Source organism: Salvelinus sp. IW2-2015, unplaced genomic scaffold (assembly GCF_002910315.2).
Source record: "Salvelinus sp. IW2-2015 unplaced genomic scaffold, ASM291031v2 Un_scaffold16393, whole genome shotgun sequence".
Lineage (NCBI taxonomy): Eukaryota > Metazoa > Chordata > Actinopteri > Salmoniformes > Salmonidae > Salvelinus > Salvelinus sp. IW2-2015.
In genome coordinates, this window is record NW_019957565.1 from 869,435 (window position 1) to 894,529 (window position 25,095).

The 25,095-nt window shown below is 43.0% G+C and overlaps 1 protein-coding gene across 4 annotated transcripts; it reads left to right on the top strand.

The window, feature by feature from the left end:
- The first annotated feature begins 171 nt into the window (after positions 1-171).
- Positions 172-25,095, top strand: LOC112080612 (protein zer-1 homolog). 4 transcript variants are annotated; one of them, XM_024146440.2, is made up of 16 exons: positions 172-307; positions 1,071-1,412; positions 1,747-1,897; positions 6,453-6,910; positions 7,273-7,440; positions 7,667-7,781; positions 8,003-8,149; positions 8,400-8,573; positions 15,326-15,541; positions 16,835-16,876; positions 17,195-17,314; positions 17,469-17,584; positions 17,894-18,082; positions 18,353-18,450; positions 18,757-18,859; positions 21,619-25,095. In XM_024146440.2, the coding sequence occupies exons 2-16, from the start codon at positions 1,246-1,248 to the stop codon at positions 21,674-21,676; spliced, it is 2,322 nt and encodes a 773-aa protein (XP_024002208.1). In that variant the 5' UTR covers positions 172-307; positions 1,071-1,245; the 3' UTR covers positions 21,677-25,095. The 4 variants fall into 4 exon arrangements, with proteins under 4 accessions (XP_024002208.1, XP_024002209.1, XP_024002210.1 ...); XM_024146441.2 differs by having other exon boundaries at positions 1,074-1,412; XM_024146442.2 differs by lacking the exon at positions 172-307 and adding an exon at positions 400-540.

Consider the following 25,095-nt stretch of genomic DNA (forward strand, 5'->3'; position numbering starts at 1 on the left):
GATCTGGTTACAAGTTCATTATAACTCACCAGTTAGATAAATACCCTCCCTATCCCAAATGTTGAGAGGATTTAACGAACAATGACCATGCAGCAACATATACCTAGCTACTTTCATAAAATGCAAGGAGAATTGTGTTTCTCATTACCTTCCCGTTCCCATGAAGCAATTAATTGCAACACATGAACCGGAAAGGGAGGTTGTTTTGTTGACACGGGCCAACACGAAAAACAGAAGAGAACATAAATGATTCAAAAAATATAAATTAATTCAATCAACCAATGAACTATCCGTGTGCAAAGCTAAGGTATGATAGTGTCCGATAAACCGTGCAAATGAGCAGTGTTGACAAATCGTGTATATAGCTAGCTAGATCACCAAACATATATTCGCCAGCAGGCTAGCTACAGTAACTACGTGCTAGCGTTAGCTTAGCTAGCTAGCAATGGATTTGATGTAGCTACAGTAGTTAGTTAGCACAATAACTATTTGTCATGATTGCAGGTTACACTTTACATGTATGATACATACAGTTCCCCTGTAAATATACATTACTACTTTACACTTTTGATCTAGCTACCTCTAGTTAACCACCAAAAAGCGTATCTGTAATTCGTAATAACTCAGCTAGCTACCTAACGTGGCTAACTAATTAGTTATCTCAAAAACAACAGTTAGTTAGCGGCTAGTTCACAATCATTTGTACTTTATCAATTTGTCGTTGTGTTTAACGTTAGTAGCAAGTTAGCTAACTAATTCAATTAAATCAAATAGCTAACTAATGTTTCAGAAGCCGCTAAACTAGTTAGATAAATATTTAAGCTTGCTTCCGCAAACATTCTTTGCTAATTGATTGACATCAAATTCATGTCATGGAGGTGAAGCCTGTCATTACATGTTTTGCCATTTTGATTTATAGTCCTAAATACAGTTAGTTTGGCCACGTAGCTGACAAACTGCTATGACATATTATACTATTGCCATTTCCCTAAATATGAAGTATAATTGTAGATGTGTATCAAAGCAATGTCAAGTAGCCTAATGACTCATGATAATAACTTTGTCTCCAGCAGCTTCTTGTATGCCTAAACCCTAAACTAGGGAGGTTTTGAGCACTCTGCCTCTTCTGTGACCACCTCGTGTATCCCGATGCCTACCCTTTGAGAGCTTCCCAGCACCCACTTCCTGAGGCCACCCGATTTGCCCTGTTGTCAAACAGAGGGGAAGGGAGAAGCAGCATCCGACATGGCGGCCAAAGCAGGGGACAACCCCGACAGCCTCATGGCGCTGTCCACGGCCTTTTGCCTGAGGAACCTGAGGAGGACCATGTGCTACCTGGGAGACGGGAACAAGCTCTGCCTGCGCTCAGATGTCTTCCTGCCCAGCGAGATCTGTGACAAGCTGGTCAACACGTACGTATAATTGGGATTTGGGACAGGTCCTAATCCTAATGGTCAATTAAGCATGTGGCTTGTAAATAAGTAAGCAGGGTAGTTTAAACACAATTTTTCGCACAATGGTTTTCTTGTTGGTTTACCTCATGTTATGTTGCTATTGTTTTATGAGGTGTAAAGGATGATTTTGTGATCAATCACTTTATTAGCTGTGAGCTTGGATTTGGATCTTGCAAAAAAAATCTAATTGTAATGAAAATGCCAACCATAGTTTATGTTCTGACAAATGATCAATTTGATCTTATGTCTTAAATAATGATTTCTCTGCTGTTTTATGTATCCATCTTCACAGATACATGGAGCTGGTACATTCGGACAGTAACTTTGAGCCGCAGGACGGCTTTTTCCAGCTGTTCTCGGACCCGCGCAGCACCAGGCTCACCAGGGTGCAGCTGAGGGAGGACCTTGTGCGGGACAGGGACCTGGAGGCCATTGGGAAACAGGTGGGACATAGTGGAGATGGTCTGATCCCAGATCTCTTTGTGCTGTATAGCCCCTAGAATTAGGAATTAGAATACTAAAATGGACTTGAACCTTCTGGAACTTTGAGGGTTTATGCCCCTCTAGTAATTTAATACAATATCTATGGTATAGCCCACATGGACCATATGAGTTGGCTATACAGTACAAACAGATCAGAGACCAAGCTATAGGTAGACTGATTTCCCTAAAATGCCACTCCAACGCCTTCCATGTTGTTTGTGGGACTTTATGTCCTCCAGAAGAAAAAACTGCCGGCCCACCTATTTCTTGCAGGAAAAACACAAGCAAGAAGGCAGCAGGGGCACTGATGGGATTTATTAATGTTTTCACCATCACTTGAAGTCTCATGAGTGCCCCAGCTGCCTTCTTGCTTGTGTTTTATCCTGCAAGAAATCGGTGGGCCGGCAGTTTTTTCTTCTGGAGGACATAGTCCCACAAACAACATGGAAGGTGTTGGAATGGTTTCTCCAAGCACCTTAGGCCCAAGCTAACCTCTATAGATATAAGCCATGATGATACCTCCTCTCTATTCAGGACAATACCTCCTTTCAAATCAGGACCAAAACCACATCCAGATGCACTGACACAAAAAAAGTATAAATAAAGGAAAACTATTTTTTAGTATTTGTTTCATTAGTCCATTGTTGACATAGTCCCAAAATGTTGTACTTGTCAGAAATCAAGTTCAAGGTATGTAACTTTCAAAATACAGAAATCATACCTGTATGATGCATTTTGCAACTACGTTAAGGCAGCTTATGGTAGAGAAATGAACATTAAATTATCTGGCAACAGCTCTGGTGGACATTCCTGCAGTCAGCATGTGAATTGCACTCTCCATCAACATGAGACATCTGTGCCATTGTGTTGTGTGACAAAACTGCACATTTTAGAGTGGGCTTTTATAGCCCCCAGCACAAGGTGCACCTGTGTAATGACCATGTGGTTTAATCAGCTTCTTGATATGCCACACCTGTCAGGTGGATGGATTATCTTGGTAAAGGAGAAATCCTCATTAACAGGGATGTTAACAAATTTGTGCACAATTTGAGAGAAATAAGCTTTTTGTGCGTATGGAACATTTCTGCGATCTTTTATTTCAGCTCATGAAACATGGGCCCAACACTTTCCATGTTGAGTTAATTTTTTTACTTCAGTATACATAGTAATAACGTTTGATGTGAAGGCCTATCCATCCTCTGTAATGGCCAGGAAGACCTTGGTAAAGGACACCAACAACTGTCACCTTGTTCAGGTGTCATCACACCCTCCCAACTCTGTAGGCTAATTCCTTGACATGCAGGCACCACCGTGGACTTTATTGGGTAGTTCAGCTACAGGTGTTAACATAGACTAATGGACTAGTGAGTTAACACTGCAGAAGTTGATAGTAACACAACTATGAGGGGATGGGAAAGGGACAGATCTTGGGTCACAAACCGCCTCATGCTTGTTAGTGTCACTTAACATGCTACTGTATGGCCAGAATTAATCATTGATACCACAGGTGTCTGCCTCATATACCCCACCAGAGGAATGCATCACATAACTTAGCTCCAATCAGTGCCTTAGGAAAGTATTCAGACCGCTTGACTTTTTCCACATTTTGTGACGTTAAAGCCTTATTCTAAAATGTATTAAATCGTTTTTTCCTCATCAATCTACACACAATACCCCATAATGACAAAGCAAAAACTGTTTTTTAGACATTTTTGCTAATTCATTAAATATAAAAATGGAAATATCACATTTTACATAAGTATTCAGACCCCTTTACTCAGTACTTGAAGCACCTTTGGCAGGTGGGTATGATGCTACAAGCTTGGCACACCTGTATTTGGTGAGTTTGGCCCATTCTTCTCTGCAGATCCTCTCAAGCTCTGTCAGGTTGGATGGGGAGTGTCGCTGCACAGCTCTTTTCAGGTCTCTCCAGAGATTTTCGGTCGGGTTCAAGTCCGGGCTCTGGCTGGGCCACTCAAGGACATTCAGAGACTTGTCCCGAAGCCACTCTTGCAGTGTCTTGGTTGTGTGCTTAGGGTCATTGTCCTGTTGGAAGGTGAACCTTCGCCCCAGTCTGAAGTCCTGAGCGCTCTGGATCAGGTTTTCATCAAGGATCTCTCTGTACTTTGCTCTGTTCAACTTTCTCTCAATCCTGACTAGTTTCCCAGTCCCTGCTGCTGAAAAACATCCCCACAGCATGACGCTGCCATGTTTCACCGTAGGGATGGTGCCAAGTTTCCTCCAGACGTGCTGCTTGGCATTCAGTCCAATGAGTTTAATCTTGATTTCATCAGACCAGAGAATCTTGTTTCTCATGGTCTGAGGTTCTTTAGGTGCCTTTTGGCAAACTCCAAGCGAGCTGTCGTGTGCCTTTTTACAGAGGAGTGGCTTCCGTCTGGCCACTACCATAAAGGCCTGATTGGTGGAGTGCTGCAAAGATGGAGTGTCCTTCTGGAAGGTTCTCCCATCTCCACAGAGGAACTCTAGAGCTATGTCAGAGTGACAATCGCGTTCTTGGTCACATCCCTGACCAAGGCCCTTCTCCCCGATTGCTCAGTTTGGCAGGACAAACAATTTTAGGAAGAGTTTTGGTGGTTCCAAACCTATTCCATTTAAGAATGATGGAGGCCACTGTATTCTTGGGGACCTTCAATGCTGCAGAAATGTTTTGGTACCCTTTCCCAGATCTGTGCCTCGACACAATCCTGTCTCGGAGCTCTACGGATAATTCCTTCGACCTCATGGCTTGGTTTTAGCTTTAACATGCACTATCAACTGTGGGACCTTTTATAGACAGGTGTGTGCCTTTCCAAATCATGTACAATCAATTGAATTTACCACAGGTGGACTCCAAGTTGTAGAAACATCTTAAGGATGATCAATAGAAACAGGATGCACCTGAGCTCAATTTTGAGTCTCATAGCAAAGGTTCTGAATACTTATGTAAATAAGGTACTTCTGTTTTTAATAATATTTTGATAAATTAGCAAAAATGTCTGAACCTGTTTTTGCTTTGTCATTATGGGGTATTGTGTGTAGGTTGCTGAGAATTTTCTTTTTTTAATACATTTTAGAATAAGGCTGTAACGTAACAAACTGTGGAAAAGGTCAAGGCATCTGAATACTTTCAGAAGGCGCCGTAAGTTAGTACATTTTCCAATTGCCCCCATTATTCTGTATAGGCATATTAGTATATACCGCCAATAAGAATTATTATTATGAAACCAAACCGCGGCTTTCAGATCTTGGAGGGGGATATAGTGTTAGGGGTTATGGCCATGTATTCAAGCCATATATGGGCTATTCACTTACCTTTTTAGAAGGCACACACACACTGCCTAGGCTAAATGCTGTGTGTGTGTGTGTGTGTGTGTGTGTGTCTCACTTGCACACACACATACTCACAGGTACTTATAAAAGGTCAATTGGCCCTTCACCGGTATTGAAGCTGTTCAGTGTGTCTGTGTGGATGTGTTCCATCTAGTCATGCACACTGGCCCTGGGGGGAGGAGATAGAGGGCTCTTACATTCCTCCTTTAATACTCTCCCATAAACAGGCTTTCATTTTACGGCTGTGTCTACGACTATGTCTATAGCTCCCGTAAACCAGCCTGTATCCTTTTAATGTCTGGAACACTTTTCTGTCAAATGACTGGAGCCTTCAACAATTGAAGGCACAATCCATACAAATGTATTTTCCTGAATACACACAAGTCCAATGGTATAAGGAATTATGATGTAGTTATAATGTATTATAAGACTTGTCAAGAGCATGTATAAACCTGCCTTATCTCATAAGAATGATCCTGACGAAACAGCCATTTTGAGTCAGATAATGTTATAAGCCTTATTATAAACTGGGTGGTTCGAGCCCTGAATGCTGATTGGCTGAAAGCCATGGTATATCAGACCATATACCATCGGTATTAGAAAACATTTATTTTTACTGGTCTAATTACGTTGGTAACCAGTTTATAATAGCAATAAGGCACCTCCGGTATTTGTAATATATGGCTATGTCCTAGCACTTCTCGTTGTGTCGTACGTAAGAACAGCCCTTGGCTGTGGTATATTGGCCATATACCACACCCCCTTGGGCCTTATTGCTTAATTATATGGCATTATAAAGGCACGTAAATTATTATTAAGTTATTATATGTTAAAGTATTATACCTGCAGGCTTTAGGTAAAGTGTTATCAAACGGATCACTTGCCTTTCTGCATGACCAATTCGGGGAAACAAATCAGAGTTTATTTGTCACGTGCACAGCATACAGCAGATGTAAACAGTGCAGTGAAATGCTGATTAGCAAGCTCTTCCTCAGTGATGTTCAGTATCAAAGGTTAAGAAATAGTAAGTCCAGAATAGCATCACTTAAAAAGACTACAGACTCAATACTAGGTCAGATTAAGAAAACACACAAGAATATCCGCTAAATACAAGGTCAGTACCACATAGGCTAAACAATGAAACTGACATTCAACCTGTTTGATTTGAACTGACGATTCCCCCAGGACTTGATAGAGCTTCACCTCACCTACTGCAACAGCCTATCAGCACGCAGCCTAAAGACTCTGGCTAGCTTCCGCCAGACCCTAGTCTCCCTCAGCCTGTTCGGCTGCAGCCACATCTTCTACCGCAAGGGTGGCGCCCCGCTGGCGTGCAACGAGGATGACGAGGAAGAGGAGGAGCAGCAGCGGCCTGCCTCCAGACAGGCGCTGGACACAGACTTCAGCTTCCAGGGCTTCAACCGGCTGCGGCTGCTCAATCTGGGGGGTCTGCCTGAGGAGGTGGACCCCGAGGCCCTGCTCAAGCCCCTGCCGGCCCTCACCTCTCTGGACCTGTCCGGGGTGCAGCTGCCCAGGGCTGCCTTCCTGACCCAGTGGAAGGAGAGGCTGGCCTCGCTGGTGCTCTACAATGTGGACCTGTCAGAGGAGCTGGTCAACACAGTGGTGGAGCTGGGACACCTCAGGTGAGCTGTGAGGGGCAGGGTTTAATCTTGGTACAGTAACTGGGTAAAATAAACTGGTTTCTCTTTCGGGGCCCTTGTTTCTGGAATAACCATCAGAATTTGCTTGATTTAGGAACTTGAGAGTTAAAGATATGCTGCCCGATACTGTGTGTGTGTAATTGTTTTCAGTCCAGTAGACCATGCCTAGGTGATAATTACAGATGTACCGTTTTGAGCAATAATTGATCAAGAACTGTTAATCTGTTAATAACTCAGTTAATAACTCAACTTGTCAACTTGAATTCTCTAAATTAAGTCAACATCACTCTTTGTGCAGTAGGCTTATAAAATGGTCTGTACCCTTCTCTCTTTGTGTTCCCCAGGCACCTGGATATCTCCCGAGAGCGCACCTCCAAGTTCAAAATGACCCGTAAGATCCTGACGGCCATTGTGCAGGGCCTGGTCAACCTGGTGTCGTTGGACATCTCAGGCCACATCATGCTGGACAACTGCACAGTCCCACACCTCGAGGAGGCCATGGGACGTCCAAGGTGAGCCACTTGTGTGACATAATTCGTGAAGCATCTATAAAGTCCTTATGAAGACTTTGTGTATGATATACGTTCTGACTTGCTTGCTAAAACTATGTCATGTAAATAGTAGGACTGGTTGATGTAATCTCTCTTTCTAAAACATATGTGTACGTTTCCCATGTTATGTAAATATGACAGACTCATGTGTTCTCTTTCTCTCTGTCTTTCTTTCTGTCTCTTTCAGCATTGAGCCCTGCAAGAGCAGCATCTACCCTTTCCAGGAGCTGAAGAGACCTCTGCAGTTTCTGGGGCTCTATAACACCACTCTTTGTAATGTGACGCACATCCCTGCGTACAAGGTGAAGTTAGACCTGGAGAGCTACTGGCCATGCAGGCTTTTGCCCCAGCCCATCACTAACATCAAATGAATCAACTAATTAAGGTCTTGGGATTGTGTTATTATAGGGTTAGACCAAAAACCTGCACGCCCAGTAGCTTTCATGTCTCTCGTGTGTGTGTCTGTGTGTATGTGTTGTTGTCGTGGTGCTTAATGCTTCACGTCTATTGTGTCCCTGTTTAGGTCACAGGCTCCAAGAATGAAGACCAGGTCCTGAATGCCATCGAGGCCTACACAGAGTTCCGCCCGGAGTTGGCCCACCGTGCAATCAACCAGCTGTTTGACATCGCCAGGATACAGCACTGCAGCCAGCTACTGCGGGCACTGCAGGTTAGGGACCTTTTTGATTTAAATGAAAGTGTCCGAAAATGTAACCTTGAATGCTTTAGAAAGGGTGATTGACATCAAAGTGGAAAGTTACTTTAGTTAAGTCTCTTTCATTTTGATACTGTAGGATCCCACTTCTGACACCAATAAAGTTTGAAAAACAGCTAGCTGTACTTTCATTTATTTGACCGAGTTACCTTTCAAGGGTTCATTATCAGTTTATCCCCTGGCTGTTTTGTTGTGATCCCCCCAGCTGGTGATTGCTGCACTGAAGTGTCATAAGTACGAGAAGAGCGTCCAGGTGACGGGCAGCGCGGCCCTCTTCTACCTGACCAACACTGAGTACCGCAGCGACCAGAGCATGAGGCTACGCCGGCAGGTCATCCAGGTGGTGCTCAACGGCATGGAGCAGTACCAGGAGGTCACGGTAAAGTCAAGTCTCTCCCCTCAGTGAAACTGCAATGTTAATTCCCTTCACAAATTTAAAAGGACTGGATTGGTATGAATTAGGGCTGAAGGAGTTTAATCATAGGGGTGTGCAGAGTACTCGGGCAAAAGGACTATTGTAAAAAGGATTTGGGGAATTTTCTGGATACGATTATGATCAGAGTATTTTTTTGTTATTATCTGTGATTGGAAAATAAGTTATTTTCAGCTGCCAGGCGCCTCCCGGGTGGCGCAGTGGTCTCAGTGCTAGCTGTGCCACTAAATCAAATTTTATTAGTCACATGCACCAAATACAACAGGTGAAGGAAGACCTTACAGTGAAATGCTTACTTACGAGCCCCTAACCAACAATGCAGTTTAAAATTTAAAAAATATAAATAAATAAAAGTAACAAGTAATTAAAGAGCAGCCGTACCGGTACAGAGTCGATGTGCGGGGGCACCGGTTAGTCGAGGTAATATGTACATGTAGGTATAGTTATTAAAGTGACTATGCATAGATGATAACAACAGAGAGTAGCAGCGGTGTAAAGGGGGGGGGGGGAGGGGGGGGGCAATGCAAATAGTCTGGGTAGCCATTTGATTTGATGTTCAGGAGTCTTATGGCTTGGGGGTAGAAGCTGTTTAGAAGCCTCTTGGACCTAGACATGGCGCTTCGGCACCGCTTGCCGTGTGGTAGTAGAGTGAACAGTCTGTGACTAGGGTGAATGAAGTCTTTGACAATTTTTTGTCTCTGCCTCTGACACCGCCTGATATAGAGGTCCTGGATGGCAGGAAGCTTGGCCCCAGTGATGTACTTGGTCGTACGCACTACCCTCTGTATTGCCTTGCGGTTAGAGGCCGAGCAGTTGCCATACCAGGCAGTGATGCAACCAGTCAGGATGCTCTAGATGGTACAGCTGTAGAACCTTTTGAGGATCTGAGGACCCATGCCAAATCTTTTCAGTCTCCTGAGAGGGAATAGGTTTTGTCGTGCCCTCTAAACGACTGTCTTGGTGTGCTTGGACCATGTTAGTTTGTTGGTGATGTGGACTCCAAGGACCTTGAAGCTCTCAACCTGCTCCACTACAGCCCCGTCGATGAGAATGGGGGCGTGCTCGGTCTTCTTTTTCCTGTAGTCCACAATCATCTCCTTAGTCTTGGTTACGTTGAGGGATTGGTTGTTATTCTGGCACCACCTGGCCAGGTCTCTGACCTCCTCCCTATAGGCTGTCTCGTCGTTTTCAGTGATCAGGCCTACCGCTGTTGCGTCATCGGAAAACTTAATGATGGTGTTGGAGTCGTGCCTGGCCATGCAGTCATGAGTGAACAGGGAGTACAGGAGGGGACTGAGCACACACCCCTGATGGGCCCCCGTGTTGAGGATCAGCGTGGCGGATGTGTTGTTACCTACCCTTACCACCTGGGGGCGGCCCGTCAGGAAGTCCAGGATCCAGTTGCAGAGGGAGGTGTTTAGTCCTAGGGTCCTTAGCTTATTGATGAGCTTTGAGAGCTCTCTGGTTTTGGAACGCTGAGCTGTAGTCAATTAATAGCATTCTCACATAGATATTCCTTTTTGTCCAGGTGGGAAAGGGCAGTGTGGAGTGCAATAGAGATTGCATCATCTGTGGATCTGTTAGAGCGGTTTGCAAATTGGAGTGGGTCTAGGGTTTCTGGGATGATGGTGTTGTGAGCCATGACCAGCCTTTCAAAGCACTTCATGGCTACAGACATGAGTGCTATGGGTCGGTAGTCATTTAGGCAGGTTACCATAGTGTTCTTGGGCACAGATACTATGGTGGTCTGCTTAAAACATGTTGGTATTACGGACCCGGACAGGGAGAGGTTGAAAATGTCAGTGAAGACATTTGCCAGTTGGTCAGCGCATGCTCATAGTACACGTCCTGGTATTCCGTCTGGCCCTGCGACCTTGTGAATGTTGACCTGTTTACAGGTCTTACTCGCATTGGCTGCGGAGAGCGTGATCATGCATATTTCAGTGTTATTTGCTTCGAAGCGAGCATAGAAGTAGTTTAGCTCGTCTGGTAGGCTCGTGTCACTGGGCAGCTCACAGCTGTGCTTCTCTTTGTAGTCGGTAATGGTTTGCAAGCCCTGTCACATCCGACGAGCATCAGAGCCGGTGTAGTGCGATTCAATCTTAGTCCTTTATTGACGGTTTGCCTGTTTGATTGTTCCGTCGGAGGGCATAGTGGGATTTCTTATAAGCTTCCGGGTTAGAGTCCCACTCATTGAAAGCGACAGCTCTAAACTTTAGCTCAGTGCGGATGTTGCCTTTAATCCATGGCTTCTGGTTGGGGTATGTACGTACGGTCACTGTGGGGACGACGTCATCAATGCACTTATTGGTGAAGCCAATAGCTGATGTGGTGTACTCCTCAATACCATCTGAGGAATCCCGTAACATATTCCAGTCTGTGCTAGCAAAATAGTCCTGTAGCTTAGCATCTGCTTCATCTGACCACTTTTTTATTGATCGAGTCACTGGTGCTTCCTGCTTTAATTTTTGCTTGAAAGCAGGAATCAGGAGGATAGTATTATGGTCAGATTTGCCAAATGGAAGGCTAGGGAGAGCTTTGTATGCATCTTTGTGTGGGGCTTAAAGGTGGTCAGGAGTTTTTTTTCCCCCATCTGGTTACACATTTAACATGCTAATAGAAATTTGGTAAGACGGATTTAAGTTTCCCTGCATTAAAGTCCCTGGCCACTAGGAGCGCCGCCTATGGGTGAGTGTTTTCCTGTTTGCTTATGGTGGAATACAGCTCATTGAGTGTGGTCTTAGTGCCAGCATCAGTCTGTGGTGGTATGTAGACAGCTACGAAAAATACAGATAAACTCTTTAGGTAGATAGTGTAGTCTACAGCTTATCATGAGATACTCTACCTTAGGCGAGCAAAACCTTGAGACTTCCTTAGATATCGTGCACTAGTTGTTATTTACAAATATGCAGTTTAAGTCAGAAGTTTACATATACCTTATCCAAATACATTTAAACTCAGTTTTTTACAATTCCTGACATTCAATCCTAGTAAAAAAGTCCCTGTCTTAGGTCAGTTATGATCACCACTTTATTTTAAGAATGTGAAATGTCAGAATAATAGTAGAGAATTATTTATTTCAGCTTTTATTTCTTTCATCACATTCCCAGTGGGTCAGAAGTTTACATACACTCAATTTGTATTTGGTAGCATTGCCTTTAGATTGTTTAACTTGGGTCCAACGTTTCGGGTAGCCTTCCCCAAGCTTCCCACAATAAGTTGTGTGAATTTTGGCCCATTCTTCCTGACAGAGCTGGTGTAACTGAGTCAGGTTTGTAGGCCTCCTTGCTCGCGCACGCTTTTTCAGTTCTGCCCACAAATGTTCCTTAGGATTGAGGTCGGGGCTTTTTAATGGCCACTCCAATACCTTGACTTTGTTGTCCTTAAGCCATTTTGCCACAACTTTGGAAGTATGCTTGGGGTCATTGTCCATTTGGAAGACCCATTAGCGACCAAGCTTTCATTTCCTGACTGATGTGACTGATGTCTTGAGATGTTGCTTCAATATATCCACATAATTTTCCTTCCTCATGATACTGCCACCCCCGTGCTTCACGGTTGGGATGGTGTTCTTCGGCTTGCAAGCCTCCCCTTTTTTCCTCCAAACATAACGATGGTCATTATGGCCAAACAGTTCTATTTTTGTTTCATCAGACCAGAGAACATTTCTCCAAAAAGTATGATCTTTTTGGAGAAATGCAGTATGGTATGCAGTTGCAAACCGTAGTCTAGTTTGTTTATGGCGGTTTTGAAGCAGTGGCTTCTTCCTTGCTGAGTGGCCTTTCAGGTTATGTCAATGTAGGACTCGTTTTACTGTGGATATAGATACTTTTGTATCTGTTTCCTCCAGCATCTTCACAAGGTCCTTTGCTGCTGTTCTGGAATTGATTTGCACTTTTCGCACCAAAGTACGTTCATCTCGAGGAGACAGAANATTGATTTGCACTTTTCGCACCAAAGTACGTTCATCTCGAGGAGACAGAATGCGTCTCCTTCCTGAGCGGTATGACGGCTGCGTGGTCCCATGGTGTTTATACTCTGTACAAACTATTGTTTGCTCCCAAGGATGAACCAGACTTGTGGAGGTCTACAATATTTTTTTGAGGTCTTGGCTGATTTCTTTTGAATTTCCCATGATGTCAATGAATTAGTGAATTATAAGTGAAAGAAATCTGTCTTTAAACAATTTTTGGAAAAATTACTTGTCAGGCACAAAGTAGATGTCCTAACCGACTTGCCAAACCTATATTTGGTTAACAAGACATTTGTGGAGTGGTTGAAAAACGAGTTTTAATGACTTCCGACTTCAACTGTACATAGTCCGCCGCCCATTGTCTTACAAGACGCTGCTGTTCTATCCTGCCGATACAGCGTATAACCAGCCAGCTGTATGTTGAAAATGTCATCGTTCAGCCACGATTCCGTGAAACATAAGATATTACAGTTTTGAATGTCCCGTTGGTAGTTTAATCTCCTGCGTAGGTCATCGATTTTTGTTTCCAAAGATTGCACGTTTGCTACTCAAATGGAAGGCAGTGGGGGTTTATTCGATCTCCTACAACTTTTCAGAAGGCAGCCTGCCCTCTGGCCCCTTTTTCTCCGCCTTTTCTTCATGCAAATGATGGGGTTCTGGGCCTGTTCCCGGGAAAGCTGTATGTCATTTACGTCAGACTCGTTAAAGGATAAAAAAGGATTCTGCCAGTTCGTGGTGAGTAATCGTAGTTCTGATGTCCAGAAGTTATTTTCGGTCATAAGAGACGGTAGCAGCAACATAATGTACAAAATAAGTAAAACAATTGTTACAAATAAAGCAAAGAAACAAACCAAAAAAACACAATTGGTTAGGAACACGTTAAACGTTAGCCTTCTTCTCCGGGTGCCATCTAGAGATCCTGGTTCGAGTCCAGGCTCTGTCGCAGCCGGCCGCAACCGGGAGACCCATGGGGCTGCGCACAATTGGCCCAGCGTCGTCGGGGTTAGGGCAGGGTTTTGCCTGCAGGGATGGCTTGTCCCATCGCGCTCTATCAAATCTAGTCTGTAAGTAGGCAGCCAACTCTCTGTTTAACAATCTGATGGCCTTGAGATGGAAGCTGTTTTTCAATCTCTCTGTCCTAGCTCTGATGCACCTGGATGGAAGAGGGGTGAACAGGCAGTGGCTCGGGTGGTTTGTTGTCTTTGATGATCTTTTTGGCCTTCCTGTGACATCGCTGTCCCTTTGGTGTGGRTAGGGGGGGGGGGGGGGGGGTTGCTCCCTCTGCTGTTTCCTGAAGTCCACGATCATCTCTTTTGTTTTGCTGACAGCATGTCCCCAGCTAGCCATGTTCCGTGAAACTGAGTATGTTACTCTTTGGAAAGCAACTCTTGCCTTAATTTCATAAACTTTGTTAACTAGGGACTGGGCATTAGTGAGTAATATACTCGGAAGCAGTGGGTGGTGTGCGTGCATCCAAAGCCTCACTAGAAGACCGCTCCGGCCCCCTCTCCTCCAACGACGTTGTTTTGGGTCTGCTTCTGGAATCAGTTCAAATGCCCTGGAAGGTGCAGACAAAGGATCCGCTTTGGGAAAGTCGTATTCCTGGTCGTAGTGCTGGTTGTGCTGGTAAGTTGACGTCCCTCTGATATCCAATAGTTCTTCCCGGCTGTATGTAATAACATTTAAGGTTTTCTGGGCTAATAATGTAAGAAATAATACATAAAAACTAAATACTGCAGTTTCCTAAGGACTTGAAGCCAAGCTGCCATCTCTATCGGGCCGGGCGCAATGCACGCTAACACGATCGCCAGGTGTACAGTGTTTCCTCTGACACATTAGTGTGGCTGGCTTCCGGGTTAAGCGGGCATGGTGTCAAGAAGCAGTGCGGCTTGGCTGGGATGTGTTTCGGAGGACGCACGGCTCTCGACCTTCGCCTCTCCCGAGTCCGTACGGTAGTTGCAGCAATGGGACAAGACTGTAACTAACAATTGGATACCACAAAATTGGGGAGAAAAAAAAGCTGCCAGCACGCATCTTTCTTATGAAACTCAAACAAGTGCAAGCACTTGGAAGGGGCTACATGCTCTAAGTAATTCAACTGGCTAGTTCTGCTGTCCGTAAAGAAATGGGTGGGCTGTAGCTTGATTCTGCTGCTACGATTGGATAGAGCGAAGCTGTATCGCCGTTGACGCGCTTCATAATTTCACCGGTCACTTCTCCTTCATCTATTGGTCTGCAACATTTAGGTGAGTACCAAATGGCGAGGACCTTTGCTAGCAAGCTATCAATGTGTATAATGTCTTACAAGTAGAGTGACTGTAGGAAAAAAACATGATGCTCGTTCTTGGTGACAGCACTTGTCTCCCCGCTGCAAGTTGAGAACACACACACACACACATCTGCTGCTCCTGATCTGCAGCTTTCTTGATCTATATAAGTGAAGGGAGACTATAAGCTACAGTTGTAACTTCTATTTTGGCATTTAAAACTTTACTCATCTCTATTTAGGCATTTTAAAAACTTTTTGCAGATCACGAGTATCATCTGATCTATCAACTGTCAATTTACGAATACGATTATGGCCAGATCGGCACACCCCTAGTTTAAACCATATTCCTCACTCACATTCCCATTTTCCTCTTCCCTTGTTTAAACCATATTCCTCACTTCCTCACACATTTCCTCTCCCCCCCTCGTCTCTCACCTCCCCCTTTTCTCCCCCCAGGTTCAGAGGAACTGCTGCCTGACACTGTGTAACTTCAGCATCCCCGAGGAGCTGGAGTTCCAGTACGGCCGGGTCAACCTGCTGCTGCTGAAGATCCTGGAGCCGGCCCGGCAGGACGAGTCCATCCAGCGCATCGCCGTGCACCTCTGCAATGCCCTGGTCTGCCAAGTGGACAACCATCACAAGGAAGCTGTGGGCAAGATGGGCTTCGTCAAGGTAGGAGAGACTGCTATTTTGTTTGATATAGGTAAACAATCGAACAAACACACACTTGTACATTGCACACAAGATGGGCTTTGTCAAGATGGGGAAGACTCACATTGATAGCCATAACCTTATACACAAATTGGTACACTTGTCACTTACACACATTCCAGGGTTTCTGTAAGGAAAATGTGGCGCCGGACATTGACCGGTAGCATTTTAATTTACCGGACCCATATGCACTGGATGAGTAACCTGATTAGGGCGTCCACCCACAGTGCTCAGAATGACAGAAATCACATTTATATTATGGTAATTCATATTAACAGAACATGCAAGTCGAGGGAGCAACGTTGTGTGGTCCTTCTTACCGAATTGTGATGTGCACTTTGAAGATGTTAGATTAACTATCCACATTTACTTATCCTCAGCCAACAAGATGAGTAACGAACAGCAAAATCACTAGCCTATGTCAATCTACTATCCCCATAGCAGAAAAGTTTACCTATTCTATTGGCTAGTTTACCGAGAAAGAAATAGCCTATTCCAAACAAAGTCTGGGACCGCTGTGAGAAGATAGATCCCAAATTCATACAACCAGTAGGCCTAGGCCACATAAAAGTCTGATGCAACAGATCAGAATGTTTAGCTTGAAATGTTGATTAACTATTAATTCTTCACATTCTAAGCGCAGCAATGTGCATAAGGCAGTAGGCTACACGCGAATGTTTGTTCCATGATGCAATTAGCGGTGAAACACGGGTTCATGTGACAAAGATGAAAATGTCAGTTTGAAATTTAGAAAGAGGAGAGATCTAATATGCAACAACTAGCATGGGTTGCTAATATGACTAGGCTTGTGCCTTTGGCTCATTGCAAAGTGGTGTGTGAGGTGCAGATGAAGCCTGCTTTCCTTTGCCTATGTTTGCTGTTTGAGATGCTGTAGCAGCAGCAAATCTGCTGCCTGACAGATTTTCTGCTCAAAGGCTCTGTATCTGTATGCGTGTGATAAATAAGATACACAATGAGTATACTGCACACATACGGCAATCTAATTCCACTACATCGACTGGTATTTCCATCATTGAAGAGGCCAAAAAGCAGCATTTCGCAATGGGATTTTTTCTTCTCCCGGACAATTGGCCAGCGACAATTTTATTTATTAAAACAAAAATGTATCTGCCAAAAGCTGGCTATTACCGGCTAACGGAAACCCTGACGCATTCGTACATTCACTCATGTGTTTTGTGTGTTTTGATGTGTTTTGTGAAGTCATCTCTTGGGTTATTTCTTTTTTTTCTTCAGACAATGTTGAATCTAATACAGAAAAAGCTACAGGACAGGATGGTGAGTAATGTTTTGTTTCTTTAACACCCCTACCATTCCACAAGTGCAGACTCCTTCCTACATCTCGTCTGAAATGACCTCGCAGAACCTGCAAACTGGATTGAGCCACATCACAATCATATTGTCATGAGTCATAGCTCTTAGCTCATTCCAGACCCAATGGTATTTTGACATGCAACCCTTAAGAAAACATTGCATGTGTTAAGCCAATTCAAGTGTACTGTCTGGAATGGCATTGCCTGGCTGACTGATGAGTCTACCTAGAGATCACTTTGGATAAAAACATATGCCAACTTAATTTTGTTTCTCTTTCTACAGTGTGACCAGGTTATGGAGTTCTCCTGGAGCGCACTGTGGAACATCACTGACGAGACTCCAGACAACTGTCAGATGTTCCTCAACTGTAGGGGCATGAGCCTCTTCCTGGACTGCCTGAAGGTTAGCTAGGGCATCTCACCTTTCATAACCACCAAGTGATTTGTTAAAATATACAATCAATGTACTCCATCTGAAATTAAATAAATACAATTCCTTCTCCCATTATGCAGTGCCTTGCTTGTGTATCACCTTTTTGTCCTCCACTGCCTCTCAGGAGTTTCCAGACAAGCAGGAGCTCCACCGTAACATGCTGGGGCTGCTGGGTAATGTGGCAGAAGTGAGGGCTCTGCGGCCACAACTCCTCACCCCACAGTTCATCTCTGTCTTCAGGTAAGAGAATGTCCATTGTCTGTATTGAATGGTTAAATGCAGTATTGACTGATCCTGCTGCCATCTTGGACCATATTGTATCAAGCGTCTCAGAGCTGGAGTGCTGATTTAGGATTGGTTTTGCCTTTTGGATCACAGTGAATAAGATTACATGGACAGGGGGGACCTGATCCTAGATCAGCAATTCTACTCTGAGACGCTTGATACGTACGGTCCCAGATCTGTCTTGCAATAGAAATTTTATCTCATTGAGACTAACCTGGATAAATAAAGCTGGATTCTGCTTTCCTGACTGTTCTGTGGTGACAGTGACCTGCTGGACAGCAAGGCGGATGGGATCGAGGTGTCCTATAACGCGTGTGGGGTGCTGTCCCACATCGTGTTTGATGGGCCAGAGGCATGGGGAATGGAGGAGCCGCTGAGGGACACGGTCATGGACAAGATGATGGCTGCTATCCAGAGCTGGGATGTCACCTCCCGCCGGAATATCAACTACAGGTAAACAAAGAACTCAATGGAGATGAGTCTCTGGAGACAGTTACAATTGTCACTCTGGAGACAGTTACAAATGATCCCAACTACAATTGGATATATCCTCAGAAAATTATATAAGTAGATTGTCAGGGAAAGATTTAACTATAGCTGAACTTGTAAAGCAACCTTTTAGACATGCAAATGCATTTCACTTTTCATGTATACGTTTTCCGAATGAACACTTGAATTAACTCATATTTTCTGAATTAACACTCCCACCCCTTTTCTTTTCAGATCCTTTGAGCCTATCCTGCGCCTGCTGCCCCAGAGCATCGCCCCAGTCAGTCAGCATTGGGCCACGTGGGCACTCTTCAACCTGGTGTCAGTCTACCGTGAGTATCAATACAAAGACGAATCCCGCTTTTGACACCAGCAAGTTGCCAGGTAAACTCGCTTATTGGTGTCAGCGTTGGGCTCAGTCTTTGCCACATTGTATCAATTTGAGAGACCTCCGAGGTCAGTTATTTCTTTAATGTTTATTGATGCATTATTAATAGCATAATTGTGGATTCACTTTTGGAGTAATTGTTTTTGAAGGGAATACTGCCCACTACCCACACTTTGTCGCTCATCAGGGAAAGATCTCTGCTTTCTAGCAAATAATTATTCTCGCTTATTTTCTTCCTCTCATCCCTCAGCGAGTAAGTACTGCCCTCTGCTGGTCAAGGAAGGAGGGATCGTGCTCTTGGAGAAGGTGCTGGAGCTCCAGACATCACACGAAGAGACCAAGGACATGGCGCGGTATGACCTCACCTATTAACCCACCCAACCTTTGAACTGATCAGTAAAGCAATGAAAATAAGCCATCCCAGAAAAGTGCTCAAAATAGCCCACGTTAACATATGCAGCTTAAGGAACAAGGTTCATGAAATTAATAACTTGCTAGTAACAGATGGCATTCATATTCTGACTATCTCTGAAACTCACTTAGACAATACCTTTAATACAGTGGTAGCACTACAAGGTTATAACATTTATAGAAAAGACAGAAATGCCAGTGGTGGAGGTGTTGCTGTTTTTATATTCAGAACCACATTCCTGTAAAGATTATAGAGGATCTAATGTTAAATACTGTTGAAGTAATATGGCTACAGGTTCATCTGCCTCACCTAAAGCCCATTCTGGTGGGAAGCTGCTATAGACCACCAAGTGCTAACAGTCAGTATCTGGATAACGTATGTGATGTCAACAGAGCGGTATGTGATTTAGATATTGACTGGCTTTCATCAGGCTGCCCACTCAAGAAAAATCTTCAAACTGTAACCAGTGCCTGCAACCTGGTTAAGGTTATCAGTCAACCTACCAGGATAGTTACAAACAGCATAGGAATGAAATCATCACGTATTGATCACTTCTTTACTAACGCTGCAGAAATGTGCTTGAAAGCAGTATCCAGATCCATCGAATGTAGTGATCGCAATATAGTGGCCATATCTAGGAACACCAAAGTTCCAAAGGCTGGGCCTAATATAGTGTATAAGAGGCCATACAATTTTTTGTAGTGTTGTTAATGGAAAGAATATTTGTTGGTCCGTGGTGTGTAATGAGGAGCAAACAGACATTACACTTGACACATTTATGAAATTGCTTATCCCAGTTACTAATAAGTACCCATTAAGAAAATGACTGTTAAAACTGTTAAATTCCCTTGGATTGGTGTAGAATTTATAAAATTGTATGGTTGAGAGGGATGAGGCAAAGGGAATGGCAAATAAGTCTGGCTGCACAACCGATTGACAAACATTCTGCAAATTGAGAAATCATGTCATTAAACTGAATTAAAAAGAAGAAACTACTCTATGAAACAAAGATACATGACAGAGAATGATAGTAAAAAGCTTTGGAGCACCTTCAATTCAATTTTGGGGAAAAAGGCGAACTCAGCTCCGTCATTCATTGAATCAGATGCTTCATTCATTACAAAACCCACTGATATTGCTAACTACTTTAATGATTTTTTTCATTGGCAAGATTAGCAAATTTAGGCATGACATGGCAGCAACAAACGCTGACATTACACATCCAAGTATATATAACCAAATTATGAAAGACAAGAATTGTCATTTTAAATTCCATAAAGTGAGTGTGGAAGAGGTGAAAAGGGGGTCTGATAACTTGGATTGAAAATTTCTGAGGATAATAGCTGATGATATTGACACTATTTGCCATGTCTTCAATTTAAGCCTACTGGAAAGTGTGTGCTATTAGGCCTGGAGGGAAGCAAAAGTCACACCGCTACATAAGAATAGTAAAGCCCCCTTTATTGGCTCAACTAGATGACCAATCAGCCTGTTACCAACCCTTAGTAAAGTTTTGGGGGAAATTGTGTTTGACCAGATACAATGCTATTTTACAGTAAACAAATTGACAGACTTTTGGCACGCTTATAGGGAAGGACATTCAACAAGCACAGTGCTTACACAAATGACTGATGATTGGCTGAGAGAAATTTATGATAAAAAGATTGGGGGGGCTGTTTTGTTAGACTTAAGTGCGGCTTTTGACATTATCGATCATAGTCTGCTGCTGGAAAAACGTATGTGTTAGGGCTTTACACTCCCTGCTATATTGTGGATAAAGAGTTACCTGTCTAACAGAACACAGAGGGTGTTCTTTAATGGAAGCCTCTCTAATATAATCCAGATAGAATCAGGAATTCCCCAGGGCAGCTGTCTAGGCAGGCCCCTTACTTTTTTCAATCTTTACTAACCACATGCGTCTATGTGTGCGGATGACTCAGCACTATACACGTCAGCTACTACAGCAACTGAAATGACTGCAACACTTAACAAAGAGCTGTAGTTCATTTCAGAATGCGTGGCAAGGAATAATTTAGTCCTAAATATTTCAAAAACTAAAAGCATTGTATTTGGGACAAATCATTTACTAAACCGTGAACATCAACTAAATCTTGTAATAAATAATGTGGAAATTGAGGAAGTTGAGGTGCCATGGTCAAAAACTATTGATACAACAGTAGCTAAAATGGGGAGAAATCAGTCCATAATGAAGCGCTGCTCTGCCTTCTTAACAGCACTATCAACAAGGCAGGTCCTACGGGCCCTAGTTTTGTTGCACCTGGACTACTGTTCAGCCGTGTGGTCAGGTGCCACAGAGGGACTTAAAAAAATTGCAATTGGCTCAGAACAGGGCAGCACGGCTGGCCCTTGGATGTACACAGAGAGCAAACGTGAATAATATGCATGATAATCTCTCCTGGCTCAAAGTAGAGGAGAGATTGACTTCATCACTACTTGTATTTGTGAGAGGTATTGACATGTTGAATGCACTGAGCTGTCTGTTTAAGCGACTAGCACACAGCTCAGACACCCATGGATAACACCACAAGACATGCCACCAGAAGTCTCTTCACAGTCCCAAAGTCCAATGAATTGAAATGTAGTTAATAAATTGAGGAATTTATCTATTGACTTGAATTAGAATGGAGCCCAAACCGGGTGAATTAAATAAATGCTGACGCCTCCCTTCCTCTGTTTCAGGAAAGTGATGGAGCAGTGTGAGAATTTCAAAGAAGACCCAATGGAAACGGCGAGGTAGACAACGATCAGCCGAGGTCGACGTCAGGGGAGCAACACCGCTATACAAACAAAAAGGCAACTTCATAGGAACCATTGTTTACTATCTTCTCACCACAAGGGTCAATTGTGTGCATCGATTTACTGTAGAGCAGAGCAACAATTTTTTGCCTCTCGGCCAGCCTTTCTGGACAGAACCTTGTTATGCGACACTATTAGGAAGTTGAGATATGGTGCACGGAGTTGGTGTGTGTTTTATTTGTGTTGCACATGATAAGCATCATTTGTATAATGGATGTGTGTTCTCTTATTGGTTTGTTTTGCTTTTTGGTGTGCGTGCTTGTCCTTGTCTGAGTGTGAGCATGCTAGAGTGCGTGAGTGTATATGAAAGGACGTTTGTGCGTGAATGTGTTTATAATAAGGTTCAAAACACTGGGGAGATGTTTGCCTCTTTGTAAACAAAACCTAGGTTATTATTGTCTTTCTCTCCCCTTAGTCTGTTCTATTGGGTCTAGTGAGAGGCCTTCCATTATATAAGCTGAGTTTCTAACACAGCGTCATCAGAGAACTCCATTATGCCCATCATGATCCTTCTCAGATTCCTTGGTCCTCTCAGCGATTTCTGACACAGAAATTCAAAATGGATGATGCCATGAGATGTGGAAGGTGGTTAGTTTTATCCCATGCAGCACTGATCTGTGGACAGTTGTTATTGCGCAGTGAAGTTGCTATGTCTGTGGAGGCCTCTACATCTCATACTGATTGAGAGCGTAACCGTGGACTGTAACCATGACGATGACCCCGGCAGAAGTCTTCCTAGATCCTGTGGCATGGTGAAGGACTTTATTTAGTTTTTCGTTGTAGATATTTGGAGTTGTCTGTCCCATCTTTGTTTCGGTCTGTCTGTTTTTATGCTATATGATTATAAACACTCCTATGATTTAATCTGTACATCTAGGCTTGGTTCCCAATTCTTTACATACAGGTAACTGCCAAAATAAAGAAAGCACTTGAGTAAATTAGAGTTCTGATTGCTCTTATGGTGTGGGGTGCATTTTCCTGACATGGCTTAGGTCCTCTCAACCCCTTAGAGGGAAAAGTAAACGGCAAAAAGATATACACAGCCATTCTGAGTGATCAACTTCAACCTATGGTGAATAATTTCTATCCTGATTGGAGTGGACTCTTCCAGGACGACAATGCCCCCAGCCACACACACACACACACACGAGTGGTCACAATGGTTTGATGGGCATGAAAACAATGTAAGTCATATGCCATGGCTGTCTCGGTCACCAGATCTCAACCCAATTGAACACTTATGGGAGATTCTGGAGCGGCGCCTGAGACAGCGTTTTCCACCACAATCAACAAAACACCACATTTTGGGATTTCTCCAGTGCAGCTGTTTTTATCTCAATATAAAATCATTTCTGGAACTATTTTTAATTTCTCTAACTCATTTACTGCATGGTGATGTTACCATGGAAGGCCAAAACTTCATCCCACCAAAACAAGCTGACATTTCTGGCGTTCTTTTCAAACAGCTCTTACACTGAATGGGCATTATTTTCACAATTTCACAGTATTATTCCAACCTCATAGTATGGAAATATATGTGTATAATACAGGTCAATCATGTTTTAGAGTGCACTGGGCCTTTAAGACAAATGTTGGTGTTTCTTTTATTTTGGCAGTTACCTGTATATAACCCGTGAAGACGCCAAATGAGAAACAAACCAGGGAGGACTACTGTTGGGCATATTTTGATAGATTCCAAAAACCCTATGTTCTTACATTTTAAGGAAAGTTTGAAGGTGGATTTGAAAAAACATGATTTTATTTTTCTGTCTCATGTATAAATTGTAATTAATCTCATCATGGGTCATATTTGCATTGGAATTTGATTTCTGAACAGTATGGAGTATATGGATACAATGTCCTCAACTACAAAGTCTAATTTCATATATTTTGATTTAACACATTTAGGAAAACCTGTAACTCATTTCAATACAGTTAGTTGCCATGTAAAACATCTTTGGCCTAACATTTGCACATGGTTTGGATACAAAGGTTGTCAAGTGATGTAGTGGTACACTTGGTCTCCAAACACTAGCATGTTCACGCAACATTAATTCAAGAAACCAATGCCATGATATGGAAACATACAGCATGCACCAAGTATCTGTCCTCACACGTCCAACTTTGACAATCCTCCCTTTTGAATATATCTTAAAACAGATAATATCCATTGCTTTGTTTACACTCATTTCCCCGTCCAAAACTTGATGTCAGTTGATCTAAATGTCATTAGAAAAAATACAACGTTCCAAACCAGACTGACTGTTCATTGATTGATCACTAGTGGCAGGGACGCAACTTTCACGCCCCCAGTTTTGTCATTGGAATGTGATACAAAACGATGCAACTGTGTGCTTTAGGACCATGCTGACGCCTCCAAACGGTCGGGTAGGCTGTTTGGAGTGTTTATCCGACTGGATAACTTTTAAAACATTTATTTGAAAAATTGTGTGTCCCCTACTTCTAAAACCAAAGTTGCGCCCCTGACTAGTGGTATTATAATTTTTACATTTCACATGAAGGCCCAACATGCTCAGACATGGAATTTTTCTTCTGACCCATTAGATATCAAATTAATGAATTCACTTTTTCATGTACATTGTCTTAAAAGCCTTTTTCATGTGATTCTGTATTTGTATGCCTGGTTCAACTATATTTATACTGTTCTTTCACAATTATGGTGGGAGCTTATTTTCAAATGGGAGGCCAGAATGGGCAAGGCCTATAGAAACGGAAAATATATTATACTGTTAGAAACCTCACTTCGTAGTAAGTTTATTGATGTTGGAATCTCTAATATTCAATCAATGGGCAGAGTTACATAGCACCAAAGGGAGGATGGGTTGATTTATGTAGGTCTTTTAGGCTGCAGCATCAGCTCTTTAGCACTAAATGAACATATTACAAAAGTTTTAAATGTTTTCACTATTCAGTTGTAAATTGTAGAGCATCTGAAGAAAATGTAGGTAACACTTACTTGACATCTCTGTTCTAAGTCTCCAGAAGAGATATGCCTCTTCATAATAATAGTGATATTAATATTAGACCTATAAAATATAGGCCTAAATATCTCATAAACAGTCATGTCATCTGACACAAACTCCTCTATAGGTAAGGTAGTCAATTCCCAGCTAATCATGACTGTCAACTTATTTTTCATAAGCTACAGTCAGATTTTATGACTTCATATCTGTTATATCATGCCCTTAACAATATATCATATTACAGAGGTGTCAAGTGAAACCTATGGTCAAAATGTGCATATGGCTCACACAGTTTGATTTTCTTTCAATAGCACCATCAGTTCTAGATTTTATTCCTTTCATCTCAGATGAATAAAAAATAAAGTTGGAGTGGTTA